Genomic DNA, 19288 nt, shown 5'->3' with positions numbered 1-19288 from the left:
TATTCCAGAGGTTTTCAATTTGGTAAAATCAAAGAAACACATAATTTTTAGTGTTCTTATTTTTGTTTCCAGAGCTGTGTATTCTAAATATCTGCTATTTCATCATTATGGGATGAATTAACTAATTTCTAACTAGTTTGACTTAAGTGTTTTAAGTCATTTTTTCTACTAATAAGGTCTTATTCTTCTGGCAGATAATTTTACTGAATGAAAGGAATAACAGCTTTTGTCAAGTAATATCATGTCCTGAATTAAGGAAAATGATCTGCCAGTGACATTTAATGCTTTTAGTAGATTACATTTACATCCAAAATAAGTAAAAACTATATAAAATAATAAAATGTAATTAAAAGTGAAGAGAGTATTAAATCAGGTACTTTAGATTTGAGAGTAAGGTTACGTTTACACAGCAAACGCTCCAAATAATAGAAAACTTTTTAAATTTTAGATTCATTATCTATCTACAGGAAAGTGAATGGAGAGAAAAACACACTAAAAAAAGGTGTTTTTAACAAAAATGTCCACAGCAAAAAAGAAGGCGCTGCTGCAGCGTCAAAAATATAGTAAATGTGTAAAAAAAAAAAAGTACAAAAATAAAAGAAAGAATAATAATGAATAAAAATAAAAGAAGGAATAATAATAATGAATATTTATTAATATAGCACCTTTCATGCATAAAAATGCAGCTTGAAGTGCTTCACAATAAAATTAAATGAAACAGAAAAATGTAAAACAAAAAGTAATATAAAACAAATCAACTAAAAAGTAAAAGTCAGCATTAAATATTACAATAAAATATATAATAAAATAAAAATAAGACAAGGCAAGTTTATTTAAATAGCATCTTTTATACACAACAGTCATTCAAAGTGCTTCACAAATTAGAAAATACAAAAAGAATAAAGCATGGATAAAACATGATTCAAATGTAAAAAAAAGAAAAGAAAATACAAGACATTATAATAAAATAATGAACAAAAATTAATACTAACACTGTGCAGAGCAGAGAAAGTTACACAGTGTGGAAGAAATAAAAAGAAAATTAATAAAAACAGGAGAAACAAAGTCAATCAATAAAAAAAAAAGAACAAAGAACAGAAAATAGGCTAATAGGAAGCTAAGCTAATAAATACGTTTTTTAGCTGTTTTTTTTAAAGCTAGTAACACACAATGCCTGACGAATATTAACTATAGATCACATCAATAAGATTACAGTGTAAACAGCCTTAAAAAAAGAGAAAAAAAATCAGATTTGGGCCTCTTTTACCTGCTGTGTGAACGTAGCCAGAGATTTAAAATGATTTGATTTGCTGTATAAGATATAAGTATATTGGTGCAGTGTTGGACTCCCCTGTGTTAGGCTTTTTTATTCATTATCATCATTATATTAATAAACATTACTGAATCACTAAAACATACTAATTTATTCAATCATGATATGAGTAGTCCTGCTGTTGTTTTATTATTAATAATATTATTTCTACCATTATTATTATTACCATTAATCTTTTATTTGTACCATTATATTTTGCACTGCTCTGAACTTTCTGAGCCATAATCCACTCTGATAATGTCAGTCCTGTAACCTTTAGCCATATTCAGCAGCATCTCCACCTGATAGACCTGTGCTTCTCCTCCACCTTCTCATTCTTCTCTAAATAACACTCCCACTTCTGCTATAAATCACATTATTTCTCCCTTGATATAATTGCAATAGTGATTAGAACCCATGCAGCTTCTTCTATGTCCACTCTCCTCTTAGATAGGCCTGTTATATATATATATAGAGAGAGAGAGAAAAAAAATGATTGAAAATTGAATCAGTTTCTCAGATTTTGCTATTAATAGGTTTATTATTGTTTATTCTATAAACTACAGACAACATTTCTCCCAAATTCCAAATAAAAATATTCTCATTTAGAGCATTTATTTACAGAAAATGAGAAATGGACCTCAAAACCAGACCTCAAATAATGCAAAGGAACAAGTTCATATTCATAAAGTTTTAAGAGTTCAGAAATAATCAATATTTGGTGGAAAAATCCTGTTTTTTAATCACAGTTTTTTTCATGCATCTTGGCATCATGTTCTCCTCCACCAGTCTTACACACTGCTTTTGGATAACTTTATGCTGCTTTACTCCTGGTGCAAAAAAAATCACAGTAAAATCACAGAAATTCATTCTTTTTAATTGCGTTTTTTTTTTCAGAGGGACAACACTATAGAAATGAAGTTTAAGAGTATACAACTTAAGAGTAGTCAGTGCACAGCTTTGTATAACATTATAGATTTACAGTATAGATTTATTTAGCCATTAACGCCTGCATTAATAGCTGCTACATAAGTGAGTGCATCTCACATTGAATCCCACTTCTTATAGCCTAAGCCATCTTTGTGAAGTGCGACAATTCTGTTTCTCACATCCTCTGAGAGTTCTTTGCCATGAGGTGGCATGTTGAATTTATAGTGTTCAGTATTGGAACCAGCACTACTCTGGTTTGCAAACCTAATTTTGAACTGGTTCAACGTGTTTTCACTGGAACTGGGAACATTTGTTCGCAGCAGAACGCGAAAAATACTAGGTTCTTCAGTGCAAAAAATGGACGCTTCTGTTCACCGCCGCTATGCCTGAACGGACCTTGTTTAAGAACAAGAGTTCTTTTGGTGAAAAAGCGCAATATGAGACAATTTAACCCCTCGGTTTCAGACTGTTAGCTATCTTCTTATAGCCTAGGCCATCTTTGAGAAGTGCGACAACTCTGTTTTTCACATCCCGAGAGAGTTATTTGCTATGAGGTGGCATGGTGAATTTCCTGTGTCCATTATCAGAGAATTGAACTCAAAACACCAAATTTAAAAACAAGCGACGATATAATTGCTAATTTGGCACAATTTAACTGTGAGGTGTACTCGCTTGTGTTGCCAGATATTTGAACATTAATGTCTTAGTGTTGAATTATTTTCAAGGGACAGAAAATCTATACTGCTATAGGAACTGTACACTGACTACTCTACGTTATATCCAAGCTTTATTTCTATAGTGGTGTCCCATTATAATATAGAACTAAATATATTCCAGGATATGCAGGATACTGTCTATAATGACTTCTTATCATTATTATAACAGGCCTATTCTGAGCTTTCTGCTGTTGGTTCTGTTTATTGTTGGGATCTGTTTAAAGCATTAACACCTCCTCACTGTTGAGTTAATCTGAATAATTGTGTGTCTCGTTATTGAGTTGTATTTTTGGTTGCTCTCGTTTTCTTTAGGGCATTTTTCTTCATGCTCATTCATACATACATTTAAACACACACACACTCCATACAGATGTATGCGTACTGTTATTCACTACCTTAATATTTTATATAAATATGCATAATTGTGTGTGTATACATCTCAGAAATTTACATCCAGTCCGTCGCTCCCTTCAGGAATATATATTATACCAATAAAGCATAAAACAGTACGGCCACCTCTTTGTTTCTTCACCCATTAACTAGACCTTTATACTTTGTATACTTTATTATTCTCCTTTTTTCACTCTGTTCTTCACAATTAGGAAACCTCAGAACAGTACACAGCAGGATTAGCCAACAGACTTTGTCTGAGGGAGGGATCTGTACCTACATTCTGTGGCAAGTCAGCAGATGAAGGAATATGTAAGAACTTTCAAATAATGAGATCTCTTAGTGTTATTGTTTAACACAGTGGATTGATACAGTGTTTAAAAACACCAGCAGCACTGCTGTGTTTCCCCTGCGGGGTCCTGAGTATTGAAGAACATGGTTTCATAATAATAGGATTATAATAATAATAAAGTATACAGAGAAACAGATACAGAATTGTGTGTGTGTGTGAATCGAGTGTGCCAGTAAAAATGTCATTTTATAGAAAATGTCTCAAAATGGGAAATTAAAGGAAATGGAACTTTGATTTAAAGATACATTACGGCTCCCATTACAGCTCTGAAATAAAGCGGGAAACAAGACTTTTACTGATTCCAGTGTTTTTATTATTAAATAAATCATGCAGCTCAGTTTTTTTCCATTGAGTAAAAAAGCACTTTGGTGTATTAATAAAAAAAATAATTAAATTAAACTAATGAATAGTATTTGTGTTTATAAATGCTTCATTATTTTTTATTTTTGTATATTATATCAATTTTACACAGTAAATGTCAATTATTACTCTCTTGTTGCTGGTTTTCCTCATTTCTTTATTTGTACCTACATTTAAGTACCAGTAGGACCTGCTAAGTACAGTGCCGTGCAAAAGTATTCATACCCTTATGAAGATTTTCACGTTTTGTCACCTTACAACCACTTACATTACATATTTTATTGAGATTTTAAGTGATGGACAAACACAGAATAGCACATAATTGTGAAGTGGAACGAAAATTATTCATGGTTTTCAAAATTTTAATTACATAAAAATCTGAAAAAATGTGATGTGCAAAAGTATTCAGCCCTTCTTTGCTCCGAAACCCCCTAAAGAAAGCAGGACTGGTATGTTTTAATACTTCAGTGGAACACATTTCAGCTATTAATGAAAAACTATATGATTTAGGGTTATTAGAGGCTTTTTAAAGATCACAAAAACATGTTCACTAACACTAATATAGCAGTTAAACTAAGTGAGCAGCAGGTGGCGCTGCAGCAGCTCAGACCTCCAACTAACCCCACCAACACCAGCGACTGAGACCGAGCAGCAGCAGCACAGCCTGAAGCAGAGAAACCACTAAAATATGAGCTTTATTCAGCCTGGCTTTACCTACAGTAAGATTTATCTATTTACAGTACAGTATAAGTTATATACATACCATTACTGCTGCACTGATCCTGCTGATTTATACACACTGTGCGCTCTTTATACTGTATTTACTTATATATGTGTTAATAATACAGTGAAATAACTATCAGAGAAACATATACCAGACTTCTAACTCTTAATATCCGCGCTGTTTATTTAGTTTAAGTGTTTATAAACTCAATAATTCGCTGTGTTTTAGGAGCGGGACAGGCTGCAGTGTTCATATGGTACTTCGGGTGTTTTCGTGTTTTTCCGAGCTCGTTCCGGAGATACCCGATTTCAAATCGGCTCCATTGATTGGTCGAATTCAGTCAAATCCGCCTGGCAACTCAATAATGAGTTTTGATTGGTTGATTTAAGAACCAGTATATTTAAAGCAATCTACACGCCGCCTTCTGCGTTATCAGGACTTTTATTTTGCCTAAATAAAATAAATTACAATATATTAATATATAATGTATATATAAATATATTATATTAATGTTATATATCGTATACATTATTAATATATAATATTATATATTAATTTATGATAAATTGTATAAAAATAATATAATGTAATTAGAGCTGGGCGATATGGGAAAAAATCTTATCACGATATAGTTTTCCATATCAGTCGATATCGATATGTATCACGATATAAATCAAATCACTTTGTGTCACACTTAAAGGTTTGTTTTTATTAGTGAGAGAATAAGGGAGTGATGGAAGTTTTATCACAATATTTTTTTCTGTATCTCCATAATTATTAGGGCTGGCCCGAATAGCATTTTTTGAGCTCCGGATATTTGGCAGTAATTGGTAGCGAATATTCCAATATTAGTTTTTAAAAAAAACAAATTAATCATGAACGCGAGCCAGAACCCGAGCTTGAACGTCAGCCTGACTCAGGCGCTGCATGAACTCGGGCTTTTTTCCAATTTTTTCCAATTTTCCATGACTGAAAAAAAAACTTGGGCTATAAGCTCAATATTAAATATTTCGTTTGTTTAGAAATTATTTTATATTCTTAAACCATGTTAAATTATATTAGATTAGTAGGGCTGGCCCGAATAGCGTTTTTTGAGCTCAGAATATTGGGCACTGATTGGCAGCCAATATTGGAATATTTGTTTTTAAAAAGACGGATTAAAAACTGATTAAAGTAAAACAAAAATTGCAACTCGGCCCCTTTAATTCACCACAAAGTTTTCCAAGACCCAGCCGGAAAAAAAAAGATTTCCCACCTTTTCCTCAGCTGGGTCGGGCTCAAAAAATGATTTGTGATAGGCTGTTTTTTGGTTTGTTTGTTTAAGCACTTAGGCTTTTGTACTGCTGCAGTGCAATATTTAGATTTTATATTCTGAAATTCGTTAGGTTTTATTTCTTTTAGCATTTTGAACTTTTTTTCCAATTTCAAATTTATTTTTTTCTGTTCGTTATGTTCTATCGGTCCTTGCGTTTTTTGTAGTTGAAGTTGAATTTAATATTGAAGTTCAATATTTCTAATTTATATTTTGAAATTCGTTAGATTATATTTATTATTGTATTTTGAGCTCACTTTAGTTGGTTATTTTCCAAATTCATATCTATTTTTCTGTTATTATTAAATGTTATTAGCTTATTAGCTTAGCTTGTCATTTAGCATACAGAACTTCTCACGGATTTTTAATGAATGTTGATTTATTAATTTAAAAGCTGTACCTTATTAAAAGTATTTTAAGCCAGACAGACACTGTGTGATTTTTTAATGAGTTTATCTGCACTTTTAAATGGTTTGTCCTGTAGGAAACGCACACGATTTGTATGCTGACACTGTTGTCTGACTGAGGAGCTGCTTTCCGTCAAATGCAGCCTGTAGGCAGGAAAAAATCCAGCCAGAACCGACCATATCATGAGCCAGTTTTAAAGCCAGTAATTTAGTAGAGCATTAAACTACAAATCTGAGATGTACCTGCTGTACTTCTTAATCTCTGACCCCAAAACGGTCCATTAACTTGCTTGACAGACGCGTCAAATCCCCCGCGAGCACGCGCGGCGCACAGCGCACCGATTAATTCATGCGTTGAGCTTTAAACGCGCAGCTGAGCTGTAATTGGGGAAATATCACAAAAATCACAGTGTGATTTGTTACATTAAAAAAAAGACCATTTTCTTCCGCCTAATCTGAGAGGAAAGCGGTGTTCTCGACCGGCCCGAGTTCATGCAGCGCCTGAGTCAGGCTGGCGTTCAAGCTCGGGTTCGGGCTCGCGTTCAGGCAGATAATCTAAATGATAAATGATTTTGTGTTTTTGCACTTGGGCCATAAGCTCAATATTAAAAAGTTCGTTTGTTTAGAAATTATTTTATATCCTTAAACCATGTTAAATTATATTAGATTAGAGGAAAGTCATTTAGACATCATTCTTAAGGTGTTTTTGTCCTGTTACCGCTCCGCAAAAAAACCTCTTCCTTTAATCCGCGCCCCACATACACATTTTTGCAGCACCTGCCCCGAGGTCCTAATATAAATTGAATTAATTACATTTAGTGCGTAAAATTTACTTAAAATTTATTTAAAACGTGCTGAACAGTGCGGCCGTTTATTCCCAAAGTACAAACACTATGGTTGTTTGCGTGTGTCGGGCCATACTCCACTATTCTTTAGGGTTTTTTGTTGCATGCATGAGAATAACTATTACAATTTTCTTAACTATTTATTAATTTGCTCCAGCGTCTTCTGGATTGATTACACGTTGTGTTTTCGTTGTTTGCCGCGCCACTTAGACGGAAATGGAAATGAATGTTTATCGAATTCTATTGCACAGGCTTATCATCGTCATCGAGGGAAAAATTATCGCGAAACAAATCCATATCGTTATATCGCCCAGCACTAAATGTAATTAATATAATATATTTGCCTGAATATAAATAATTGATTAAAGAATTTTTAATCATACATGCTTTATATATTTTTATATAAATTATATATTATCTTTCAAGATACAACAAAAATTTTAGAGATGGAAACTGTTTCTTTAATTTAATATATATGTTTTAATAGTTTAATAAAAAAGGAATATGTTTTAATTATTTTATGTAATTATTATATGTAATAGTATGTTTTTAACAAATTATTCCTGCAATTTAATACATATTTATCTACATTTTATATTTTCAATATTTTCCAGTTTCTTTAAGTTGTATTTATAATTCTTAATTTTAATAAATTCTCTTTTAAAGTTTAGAGGTTATTTTAATGATTACATGGAAAAGTATCTTTACATTAATTAAGCACAATAAACAAAAATAAATAAAACTAAATATAATAAAATATATAAAATAAATTCAGTACAGATACTCTCTGGATGTTAGTTTGATCCAGACTGAGTTTAGTCAGTGAGACGTGGAATGTGTGTAATGATTAAAAACACACATAAAGGGAAAAAAACTCTGAACAGGCCAGCATTTATTTATATTTTTTAAATATGGAAGTAAATAAAAAATTAAGCAATTGTCAAAATATATAAACTTCATTTTAAAATCAATAAAACAATTCAAACAGCTCATGTCCTCCAAACCTTTTGTTTCATTGAAGTTGCCTAGTTTTATGTCTATTTTCAAACCTGTAGTATTTGGGTTGATTCCTTTTAAAACAATCGGTAATCTAAGATTATAACGCGGAGTAGAGAATGAACAGGCAGCTTTTCCAGTTGCCCTGTAGGAGAGTTTCTCCAAAGCTTGAGTGAATATCTTATTTCACTGCATAGAAAAAGGGGTTTTGTATCATCTAGAACTGTAGACCATATATGGGCCAAGGCCTCTTAAGGAGAGGACTTATGGATGATCTTATTTTAATAAATATATGTGTTTGTCCCCTTTTTTAGCACATTCTCCAGTATGGGTGTTCACGGCTTGACGAGTTACGTGGAAGGGAACCGTCAGTTCTTCACGGACCTGAAGCTGAAGAACTCTCACCTGGTGATAGACGGCTGCAGTCTGTATTTCCGTCTGTACTTCCACTCTGGATTGGATCAGATTAGAGGCGGGGATTATGATTTATTCGCTGCTGTGGTGCGACGGTTCTTCGCCGCGCTCTTGGAATGCGGCGTGCGCCCGTTCGTGGTGTTGGATGGGGGGATGGACCACACGGACAAAAAGTTTAAAACTCTGAAGGACCGGGCGGAGAGTAAGATACGGGAAGCCCATTCGCTCTCGCGCGGGTCGCACGGCAGCGTCCTGCCCTTGCTTTCACGCGAGGTCTTCAGGCAGGTCCTGTGCGAGGTTGGCGTTCCGTTGGTGCAATGCGTTTCTGAAGCGGACTTCGAGATCGCTTCTCTTGCCCATCAGTGGAAATGCCCTGTGCTGACTAGCGACAGCGACTTTTACATCTTCGATTTACCTGGTGGTTACCTGCCTTTCGCATTCTTCGAGTGGGAAAATGTTTGTGGTAAAGCCGCGGAACGCTACATCCCCTCGCGTAGATTCACCGTAAACCGTTTCTGCTCGAACTTCAACCACATGAACAAGCAGCTTCTACCGTTGTTCGCGGTCCTCACTGGTAACGACTACTCCCCCGCGAAAACTACGGAGATGTTCTTCAGCCGGGTAGAGTTCGAGAGACCACCGAAAGGTAGGGGGAGCAATTCAAAACCTCGTATCGAAGGCCTGCTGAACTGGTTGTCGCAGTTCGCCAGTCCTGTGGACGCTCTGGAGGAAGTTCTAGACGTCCTTGGTGCCCAACGCAAGGGCAGCATGCGAACGCAGCTTCAGTCTGGGATGCAAAACTACCAGCTTCCTGCCACCAGCAGCCTGGCCCAGTTCTTCTCCAGCAGTCTACCGGCACTACCTGATGTCCAGAGCCTTCCAGTACCATTAGTGTCTCAACCAGAGTGGCTTCTGAGGGGCGTAGCCTCTGGCAGACTGCCCCCTCTGGTTCTAGATGTTCTGGTTCTCCGGAGAGCCTTTCTTGTAGCCCAGGTGGAGAACAGTCGTCTGCCCAGTAGCCACGAAACCTCGCAGAGCATTCGGCAGAGCGTCTACGGCTTGCTCCTGCTCGGAAGAGCATCGCAGGGTAACGCTGGGCAGGGACAGCGGGGTAGAGGACGAGGTGGACAAGGGGGACAAGGAGGACGAGGGGGACAAGGGGCGAGAGGGCAGAATGGAGGTCCTCAGGGTTCCGGAACGCTGTGTGTCGTGGAGGAGTACGACCGGTTCGACCTTAACCTGAAGAAATCTCCAGTAGAGGCGCGTCTACCCAACACCCAGCCACAGCTGAGACTGGACACTTTGGACAAGGTAAACTCAGATTACAGCAGTTATACTGTAATGATTTTTAATTTGAGGACATTTCCATACGTTTCCATTATACAATGTTGAAATTGCAACTAGATATGGGACCGTTCCGATACAATATCGGTATCGGGGCCAATATTGACGTGATTTAACGTATCGGATATCGGGTGAGTGCTGCCGATCCACTTACCGATCCTTGAGCTGGACAATAAACCCGCCATAACTTTAATCACGAAACACATTATAATCCACGTATCCTATAAAACCACAGGACCTACAAACACTAACCAGTACAAACACACCCATCTGTTATTAAAAACAGTGAATAATTTAGTTCAGAAATACAGTTAGCATCACCGGTTAGCCGTTAGCTATTGCAGCTAATCCACTATGCTACCTGTCAAAATAAAAGTATCCTGCGCAACCAGTGCAAAAAAATGCCAGTATTTACTATTTTACATATTTAAATATTTAATAAAAAATTAAAACATTTAATTTTAAAGGAAACTATTGTGTATTTGCATATAAAATGTTAAAAAGAAATCACTTTGGAATGCATTTACATTAAATGCACTTGTGTATACTCTTTAAAGGACTGTCTGGTCTGTTTCAGCCTCATTATGTAACCTTAATCATAGTACTAATAATAAACTAAAAGTATCGGTATTTGAATCGGTATCGGCAGTTTTATATCGGAATATTCTGAACAAAATCGAAACTGTAACGTGTTAAACTCTTCTGCCACCACTCGGTGACAGTGTTATGGCCTCATACGAGGACACCAGGCCCTTATAGAGCTAAATTTAATGTTGTGTTCTAGACAACCCAAAATGTGACGTCCACACATGTGAACACCAGGTTTTAGGAGGTTAAATACAGTCATTGGTTTGACGCATCAGAATAATCCTTCTGGGGAATGTGTGTAAAAGAGGTATTAGAATTCTGGAACAAGACGATAATTAAGGATTATCAGAGAGAAACAGAAGATCTACCTGCTGTGTTTTACCTGTCAGCAGGTATGGTGTATAAATCATCTCATCATTGTCACGCAGGTATCAGCTCCGGTCAGACTGAAGGTGTTGCTGGGAACTCTGGGAGTTATGGAGTGTGTGCTGCAGCCTTTACCTCCTCACCTTCGTCTGCCGGTGTGTGTTACGTGTTTCTGGACAAAGTCCTCCAAACCGAAGCCCAGCGCCTCCCTGCTCCAGGCCCTGCTGCTGGGGCTGGTGTACGGGGAGCTGAGCCAACGCAGGACCCTGGCTAGAGGTGAGAGGAGATGCTAAAGTTTATGATTTCTCAGTTTTTTTGCAGTGATGTGAAAGATGAAAAAAAATAAGACATCACTTAAAAATGATGCGTTTCTTTGATTTTACCAAATTGAAAACCTCTGGAATATAATCAAGAGGAAGATGGATGATCACAAACCATCAAACCACCAAACTGAACTGCTTGAATTTTTTACACCAGGAGTAAAGCAGCATAAAGTTATCCAAAAGCAGTGTGTAAGACTGGTGGAGGAGAACATGATGCCAAGATGCATGAAAAAAACTGTTATTAAAAACCACCAGGATTATTCCACCAAATATTGATGATTTCTGAACTCTTAAAACTTTATGAATATGAACTTGTTTTCTTTGCATTATTTGAGGTCTGAATGCTCTGCATCTTTTTCGTTATTTCAGTCATTTCTCATTTTCTGTAAATAAATGCTCTAAATGAGAATATTTTTATTTGTAATTTGGGAGAAATGTTGTCTGTAGTTTATAGAATAAAACAACAATGTTCATTTTACTCAAACATAAACATATAAATAGCAAAATCAGAGAAACTGATTCAGAAACTGATTTCTCGTTCTCTTATTTTTTTTACAGAGCTGTATATTTGTAAGTTACAGCAAACAACAAGCAATGGTTGAATAAAATACAGCTAAATAAGATGATAAACATAAATCATAGATCTAGACATATGTCAGACAATAGACACAAGACAATAGTGCAATATAAGTGTGAGCGTGTACCAGTTAGGAATGATGGGGGATTAAAGAGGGAATGACAGTACCAGTATAAACAGAACCTGTATAAACATTAGTGCAAATATAGAGGTAACTCAGTAACTATTAAAAGTAGAAGTTCTTTTCTTTAGATTAGAAATTACAGATGAAGTCAGAGAGCGGAGAGTACTGTTTCTACACCTTCAAATAAAGACTCTTAGAAACTGGAGAAAATAAACTGCTACAGGAAGACGTCTGGCTGACCCACATGGAAACAGCAGCTTTAGCCTTTAGCTCAGATTAACATGATTAAGAACTGAGTCTCAGTTTCAGCAGAGAATAGAATTAGAATTAGAATTAGAGTTAATCTGACAGGAGAAGAACTGCAGTAATAAAGTCGTTGAATTTGTAAGTTTTGAAGTTTTTCTCACCTGTTTTTTGTTTTCTCTTGATGATGTAGATCCGTTGTGTTCCTGCGCTGGCACTGCCTCTGTCTGCCAGAGAATTAACCAATTGAGGCTGAACTCCGGGCAGAGGAGGGGCCTAGACCTGGGCGTGGCTCACTGTCTCAGCCAATGGCAGTCGTGTATGTGGGCGGGGATTTATCTCAACCAGTTGCTGTGCTTTCCACTTCCCGAACCTCACTGTGCCTGGTACTGTATAACTCTTATTCCTTTATATAGTAGATTAATACTAAATTCATCCATTCATCCAAACTCATCAAGAGTTAATTACTTGAATTTCTTGTCTCTTAATAAAGTGTTTGAGAGCATCAGTTAAAGTAAAGTAGTGAAGAGGTAGAGTTACAGGTATACAGTGAATAGTGAATATTTCAGTAATGTTCGAATCCAGGTTATGAGAAGCAACAACTAGTCAACTAAGTGAAGAAAGGAAAATCACACGACGATCCAGAGGTCAAGCGTTCCATTGTATGCAGTGCAGTCATTCAAGATCAATCAAATCCATCTAACAAGCTTCTCTCTTACTTCTCAGATTGGAGCAGGCTAATGAAAGCTATTGCCTGGTACCAGAAATTCGGAGATAGTCAGCTGGCATTGGCTGCAAAAAGACGACAATTGGCCACTGCTGTAATCACCCGTTCTCGCCAACAGAATACAACATCTCAGTTGCAAGCCCTCAGATTAAAGCTAGGTAGTCAAATAATATCACTAGATGACATGGAAAGGGCTGAGAGAGCAGTGTTATCATTCACTCAAAGACAAGCATTCCCAGTTGAATTGGAAAAGTTGGCAACAATGTCCCCTTGTGTTCCAAAACGGAGCAAACTTTATAGACTAGACCCTATCCTGAAAGACGGGCTGCTCAGAGTAGGAGGACGATTGTCCAGAGCAGCCATGTCAGACACAATGAAGCATCCCATCATTCTACCAAATCAGTCTCACATCTCCAGTCTCCTACTCAAACATATACATGAAAAGTATGGACACTGTGGCAGAAACTACATCCTCAGCCAAATGAGACGAAAGTACTGGATTCTTAGTGCAAACAGTGAGGCGAGAAAGGTAATCACAAAATGTGTGACCTGCAGACGCTTAGAAACCAAAACAGCTGAACAAAAGATGGCAAATTTGCCACATGAGAGAACCAAGCCTAACCTTCCCCCATTCACCAATGTTGGTATGGATTATTTTGGTCCAATAGTAACCAGGAGAGGCAGAAGTTTAGTGAAAAGATACGGTGTGATATTCACCTGTTTGTCTTGCAGAGCCATCCATCTTGAAATAGCATACACTCTCGACACGGATTCCTGCATCCATGCGATAAGACGATTTGTATGCAGACGAGGCCAGGTACAGCACATCTGGTCAGACAACGGCACCAATCTAGTTGGTGCTAACAAAGAAATGAAACAGGCTTTGTCCAGTCTCAATGACAAGAAGATCCAAGGTACCCTGCTGAAGAGAGGCATAAGCTGGACCTTCAACCCCCCAGGAGCATCTCACCATGGTGGGGTGTGGGAGAGACTGATCAGGTCAGTGAGACGGGTACTGAACATTGGTACTGAAAGCCCTCACACACCATCAAACCCTGACGGATGAAGGTCTCCAGACGTTGTTTTGTGATAAAGGTTCCGAGTCAATGGTCATTGTGGGCCAGGTGTGATTCTGTTCCCAGAGAAATTGAGGACCTCTAAGCCAACGCTTATTGTCCAAGAATTTCTTTGCACTGAGCCCCCTGGAGGCATCATCCGCTGGGTTGTGTTTACTCTCAATGAACTTCCATTGCTGAATGTTGGTGTTCACTCTGATGAAGGCAACTCTGTTTGCAACAAAGGTGTGGAACCTGGCACTGTCGCTGCCTATGTACTTCAGTACAGCTTGACTGTCAACCCAAAACATGGAAGTTTGTAGGGGGAGATGTAATTCAGCTCTCAGTAGCCTGTCCACCTTAACAGACAATACTGCTGCTGCTAATTCTAGTCTTGGGATTGTGAGCTGCTTTAAGGGAGCAACCCTTGCCTTTCCCATCAGGAAACATACATGTATCCCTCCCTGTTTATTGGTCATCCTTAAATAACTCACCACCCCATACCCAAGCTCGCTGGCATCAGCAAAGTGGTGTAGTTGGATGCTTGCAGGTTTTCCAAAGCAGGGTGGTTTGATACAGCGTGGGACATTGAAGCTAGCTAGTTTTGGGAGATATTCAACCCAGTCAGTCCACTGTTTTGACTGAACTGGGGAAATTGGCTCATCCCATCCATAGCCCTGCTTACAGAGCTGTTGTAACAGTTGCTTGGCTGGGAGAGTGAGAGGTGCCAGGATACCCAGCGGGTCGTACACGGAACTCACCATTGACAGAATCCCTCTCCGTGTTTGTGGCTTCTGAGGAACTACAATGTTGAATCTGAAGTCATCACCTTCCACACTCCATTGTAGTCCAAGCGCCCGGTCCGCTGGTACTTGGTCTTTGTCGAGATCCAAGGATCTGATGTCTTTTCCTCTTTCCTTTGTTTTTATGCTTGACAGCACAGTTCTGTTATTGCTCACCCATTTCGTAAGCTGGAATCCTCCTTTGCTGCATAGTTCCACCAGGTCTGTTGCTAACTGCACAGCATCCTGTACTGTGGGCAGAGAAGTCAAGCAGTCGTCAACATAAAAATTATGCATTATTGTGTTTGTCACCTGTGGTTTCATGTGGCGATTCTCCTCTGCCGTTCTTCGCAGGGCAAAGCTGGCACAGCTTGGGGAGGAAGTGGCCCCAAACAAGTGTACCAGCATGCGATGATCTACTGGGTCTTGTTCAATGTTCCCATCTCTCCACCACAAGAATCGCAGAAAATCTGTGTCTGACTTGGTTACCCTGACTTGATGGAACATAGATTTAATGTCTGCCATTAAAGCAATGGGCTCTTGTCTGAATCTGAGCAGAACACCAATTAGTGAATTGGTCAAATCGGGGCCTTGCAAAAGTTCTGAGTTTAGGGACCTACCCTGGTACACCGCACCACAATCAAACACCACCCTGAGTGTATTTTTCTTGGGGTGGTATACTCCATGATGCGGTATATACCAGGTTCGTCCTTTCATTCCTTCCAGCTCTTTCTTCGGGACCACTTCAGCATATCCTTGAGCTATGACATCGTTCAGGAATGTGGTGTACTCATCACGGAACACTTCATTTTTCTTTAGTTTCCTTTTCAGGCTTTGGAGGCGCTGTAGGGCAATGGGACGATTATTGGGCAGTTTGACATTATCGTCCTTAAAGGGTAAATCTAGTGTATAGTGGCCATCTATGAGTGACACAGAGTTGTTTGCAATATCAAGAAACCTTTTGTCCTCAATGGAGTGCTCACGCTTTTCGTCAACAGTCCTTTCATTAAATTCATGATTATATTGACTTATTAACAACTTCTCCAAATTTGCAACAGAGATCCTGTTTACTGCTGCAGATTGGTAATCATCATCAATAGAGGACTTGCCATGTCTTAAGGGCCCATTGACAACCCATCCCACTAGGGTCTTTATGGCATAGGGTCCCTCTCCCTGACTGTTTACTATGTCCCAGGGCTCTATTAACTTCCATCCATATCTCTTTCCCATCCTGAATCCACAGGCTGTTTTTTCGAGTTGGCTCAGCTCACTGGATGGCATCCATGAGTTTGGAAGAGGTCTTTGACTTTTTGTAATGGCTATTTTGTGATCCTATTGTTTTCCTATTGATAACCACTGGTGGCCAAGCTGGAGAGGTTGACTCAAACATCCAAGTAAATAGGGTCCAGATAAATGTTGTCCAAAAATAATGAGAGATTTAATGAAAGTAAAATATGATACAAAACTCTGAAGTTATATAAAGTCCATATAAAGCAGGATTGCTAAGATAAATAAAGATTCTTTGGCTTGGTAGTATGGCTCGGTTGTTAGGTCAAAGACCATCACTTCCTGCTCTGGCCACACCTTCTCAGGTAACATCACCTGTAGATAAAGGATAGATGAGTGGCCCCTTTGGCCACAAGAGGGAGACAGAAATGGGCTTGCACAACACAAAAGAAAAAGAAAAGAGATATCAGAAAAAACTCAAATGTGGGTTTTGGCTCCTACAAGTATCCTCAAGTGCAGTCACCACAAAGACCATCAGAAACATTATGATGATGAAACTGGCACTCATCAGGACCACCCCAGAAAAAGGAAGAGCAGGAGTTCCATTTGTTGCCCAGTATAAGTACATAATTGTTTGCACTATATTGCGCACCGGATTATAAAGCAATATAATCCGATGCGCCGGTAACCCAGGTGAGACGGATAAACACTTCAGAAATGAGGAGCGTTTTCAGATACAGAATATTAGATTAAAAAGATAAAAAACAGCACTATGTAAAAGTAATTGTAAATGACTCAAATCTCTCTCTCTCTCTCTCTCAGGTTGTTCAGTGGTACTCTGGTGCATGGTCTGGAGGCGGCACTGCGAGGGGGACACCAGGCCGAGGTGCTGCTGGCAGGATGTCCTGTATCTCTGCAGCTCTACTTTGTCCTGTATGGGGTGATGATGGGTCATCTTCCTCAGCCTGCAGCAACACCTGCATCTACACCATCACCTGCATCAGCACCAGCAGCAGGAGCAGGGAATAACAGGGGGAGGGGGCGTGGTAACAGAGGACAGGGAGGCGGTGACGGTGGCAGGGGCGGTGGCAGGGGCAGGGGCAGGGGCAGGGGCGGTGGCAGAGGAAGAGCAGGTTTAGATAATCGCTTCGGGATGCTGAGTGTTGAAGACGATTGGGATGAGGATTAAAAAAAGCAGAAAACTAAAAAACACATTTTCAAACCATTCTCTAATACAATTTAACCAGTTTACCCCCTTAAAATGTAGGTGTAGGTGATACAAAACCCTTATTCTCTGCATTAAAATACACATAAAATTTACATTCTTTAATATTTTATATTACAATTACAATTATGTTTTTTTAGTAATGTGCCTTATCTAACATGAAAGCTTTTTGAGTAATGCTTGATTGGAAATCTTTAAGATTTAGTGGTGTAATTCCAGGCAGACATCTGACAAATATCTTGGGCTGTTAAGGAAGGGGTTAATGATACCCTGGTTATTCCCACGTGGCACTAAATAACCCAATATGTATATATGGTATATAAGGTTTTAATGAAGTATATTGAATATAAGGACTATATCCTAACTTATATAGTGCCAAAGTACCCACTATACCTTCAGCAATCTGTTGACATTAGGGCTGTATGATAAATTATGTTTTTATCATTATCGTGATATGAGTTTTCACAGTAAAACTTAGACCCTATCCGGACAAGATATAAATATATATTTCGCACTTCTACTCAGTGATAAAACTCCTGCATCTGGACTGCAATTGAAAAAACAGGAGGACCAGTTTTTAGTTTTTTTAGGCTTTTTTTCTCGGTCACATGACATCGCGTTCAGTAGCTCCTCCATTTCCACTCGCTGTTGTGTTTTTAACTTGGATCTCCGTGGAAAAGCCCAAGCGCCCAAATTGCTATTATATAAATATCTATTTAATTAAATGCGAGGTGACGAAACTCAGAGAAGCGTCCGGACGGGACTAAAATTACCGGAGGAGCACGGAGATCAGAGAAAAACAGTAGATAATTCAGCCTGTAATTTTATCAGAGGACACCTGAGAAAAACATGTACATGATCGTTCTGGACGGGAATAAAATCACAGAGAAAATTACCCCAGAACCCCCTGAGAAACTAATCCCAAGTTCACACTGCGGACTGTGCTCACGTCACATACCAAAGGCAGAGTGAGGCAAAGTGAGATCCAGTAAGGGTAGAGCATGGTAAAGTGAAGTAGAGTAATGAGTTTGATACAGTGAGGTAGAGGTCCACAGTTAGTGCTTACATTAAACTACTTCTTATTCTGGGAAAAATTAGTGCAGAAAAACCAAGTGCTAAAAAACTTAATTTAGAAGATTTAGAAGATAAAACTAATTTAGATTTTACATCCATATCAGGATATCCAACACACTTATTGCATATCACATATTTTGTCCACATCGTGCACCCACCATGGACAGAACAAAACCTTGTATCAGCCAGTCTATCTTTTTTGTCCCGTCTAAAAGTGCAGGGCATTTTTCCACATAGTGAATTATGACTGAATCTGAATGTGAGAGAATTATTTAAAAATGAAGAAAAATAAATTTTTAAAGAGCGACTGGACCAAAATTAATTCCAGTACTAGTTTTTATTTAGTCTACATTCTGCTTTTAACGTCTATATAAATGTCTGACCTGATTTTGATCTGTGTGCCTTTAATTTAAAAAGCCTTAATAAGGCAGATAAATATAGGCCCTGTTTACACCTGGAATTATCATGTGTTTTGCATCTGGATAATATCAGGATCTATATTAGCCATTTAATATTATTATTTAATTTTTTCCTACATAGTAAATGAATAGTAAAGTGATCTACCAGACTATGAAGGAACACATAAGGAATCATGTAGTAACTTAAAAACAGTGTTAAACAAACCTAAATACTCTTGCTCTTCGTTTCCTGTGGCAGTCCTGATTAGTGCCAGTTCCATCATTACAATATTTTTGATGGTCTTTGCAGTGACTGCACCTTCTTTACTTTAACTGATGCTCTCAAACACTTTATTAAGAGACAAGAAATTCAAGTAATTAACTCTTGATGAGTTCAGCACAGCTGTTAACTGAAAGCCTGAATTCCAGGAGACTCTACCTCATAAAACTGACTGAGAAAATCCAGCAGAGATGTTC

General features: G+C 38.1%; 1 protein-coding gene across 1 annotated transcript; it reads left to right on the top strand.

Annotated features, from left to right (window-relative positions):
* Window positions 1-4684: 4684 nt before the first annotated feature.
* On the top strand, window positions 4685-18731 carry aste1b (asteroid homolog 1b). The gene is made up of 5 exons (XM_007239862.3): window positions 4685-4779; window positions 8659-10069; window positions 11119-11332; window positions 12517-12709; window positions 16937-18731. Exons 2-5 carry the CDS (start codon window positions 8672-8674, stop codon window positions 17301-17303), a joined length of 2172 nt encoding a protein of 723 aa, XP_007239924.3. The 5' UTR covers window positions 4685-4779; window positions 8659-8671; the 3' UTR covers window positions 17304-18731.
* Window positions 18732-19288: the final 557 nt, after the last annotated feature.

This window comes from Astyanax mexicanus, chromosome 3 (genome assembly GCF_023375975.1).
Source record: "Astyanax mexicanus isolate ESR-SI-001 chromosome 3, AstMex3_surface, whole genome shotgun sequence".
Classification (NCBI taxonomy): domain Eukaryota; kingdom Metazoa; phylum Chordata; class Actinopteri; order Characiformes; family Acestrorhamphidae; genus Astyanax; species Astyanax mexicanus.
This window is presented reverse-complemented; position numbering and strand designations above follow the sequence as displayed.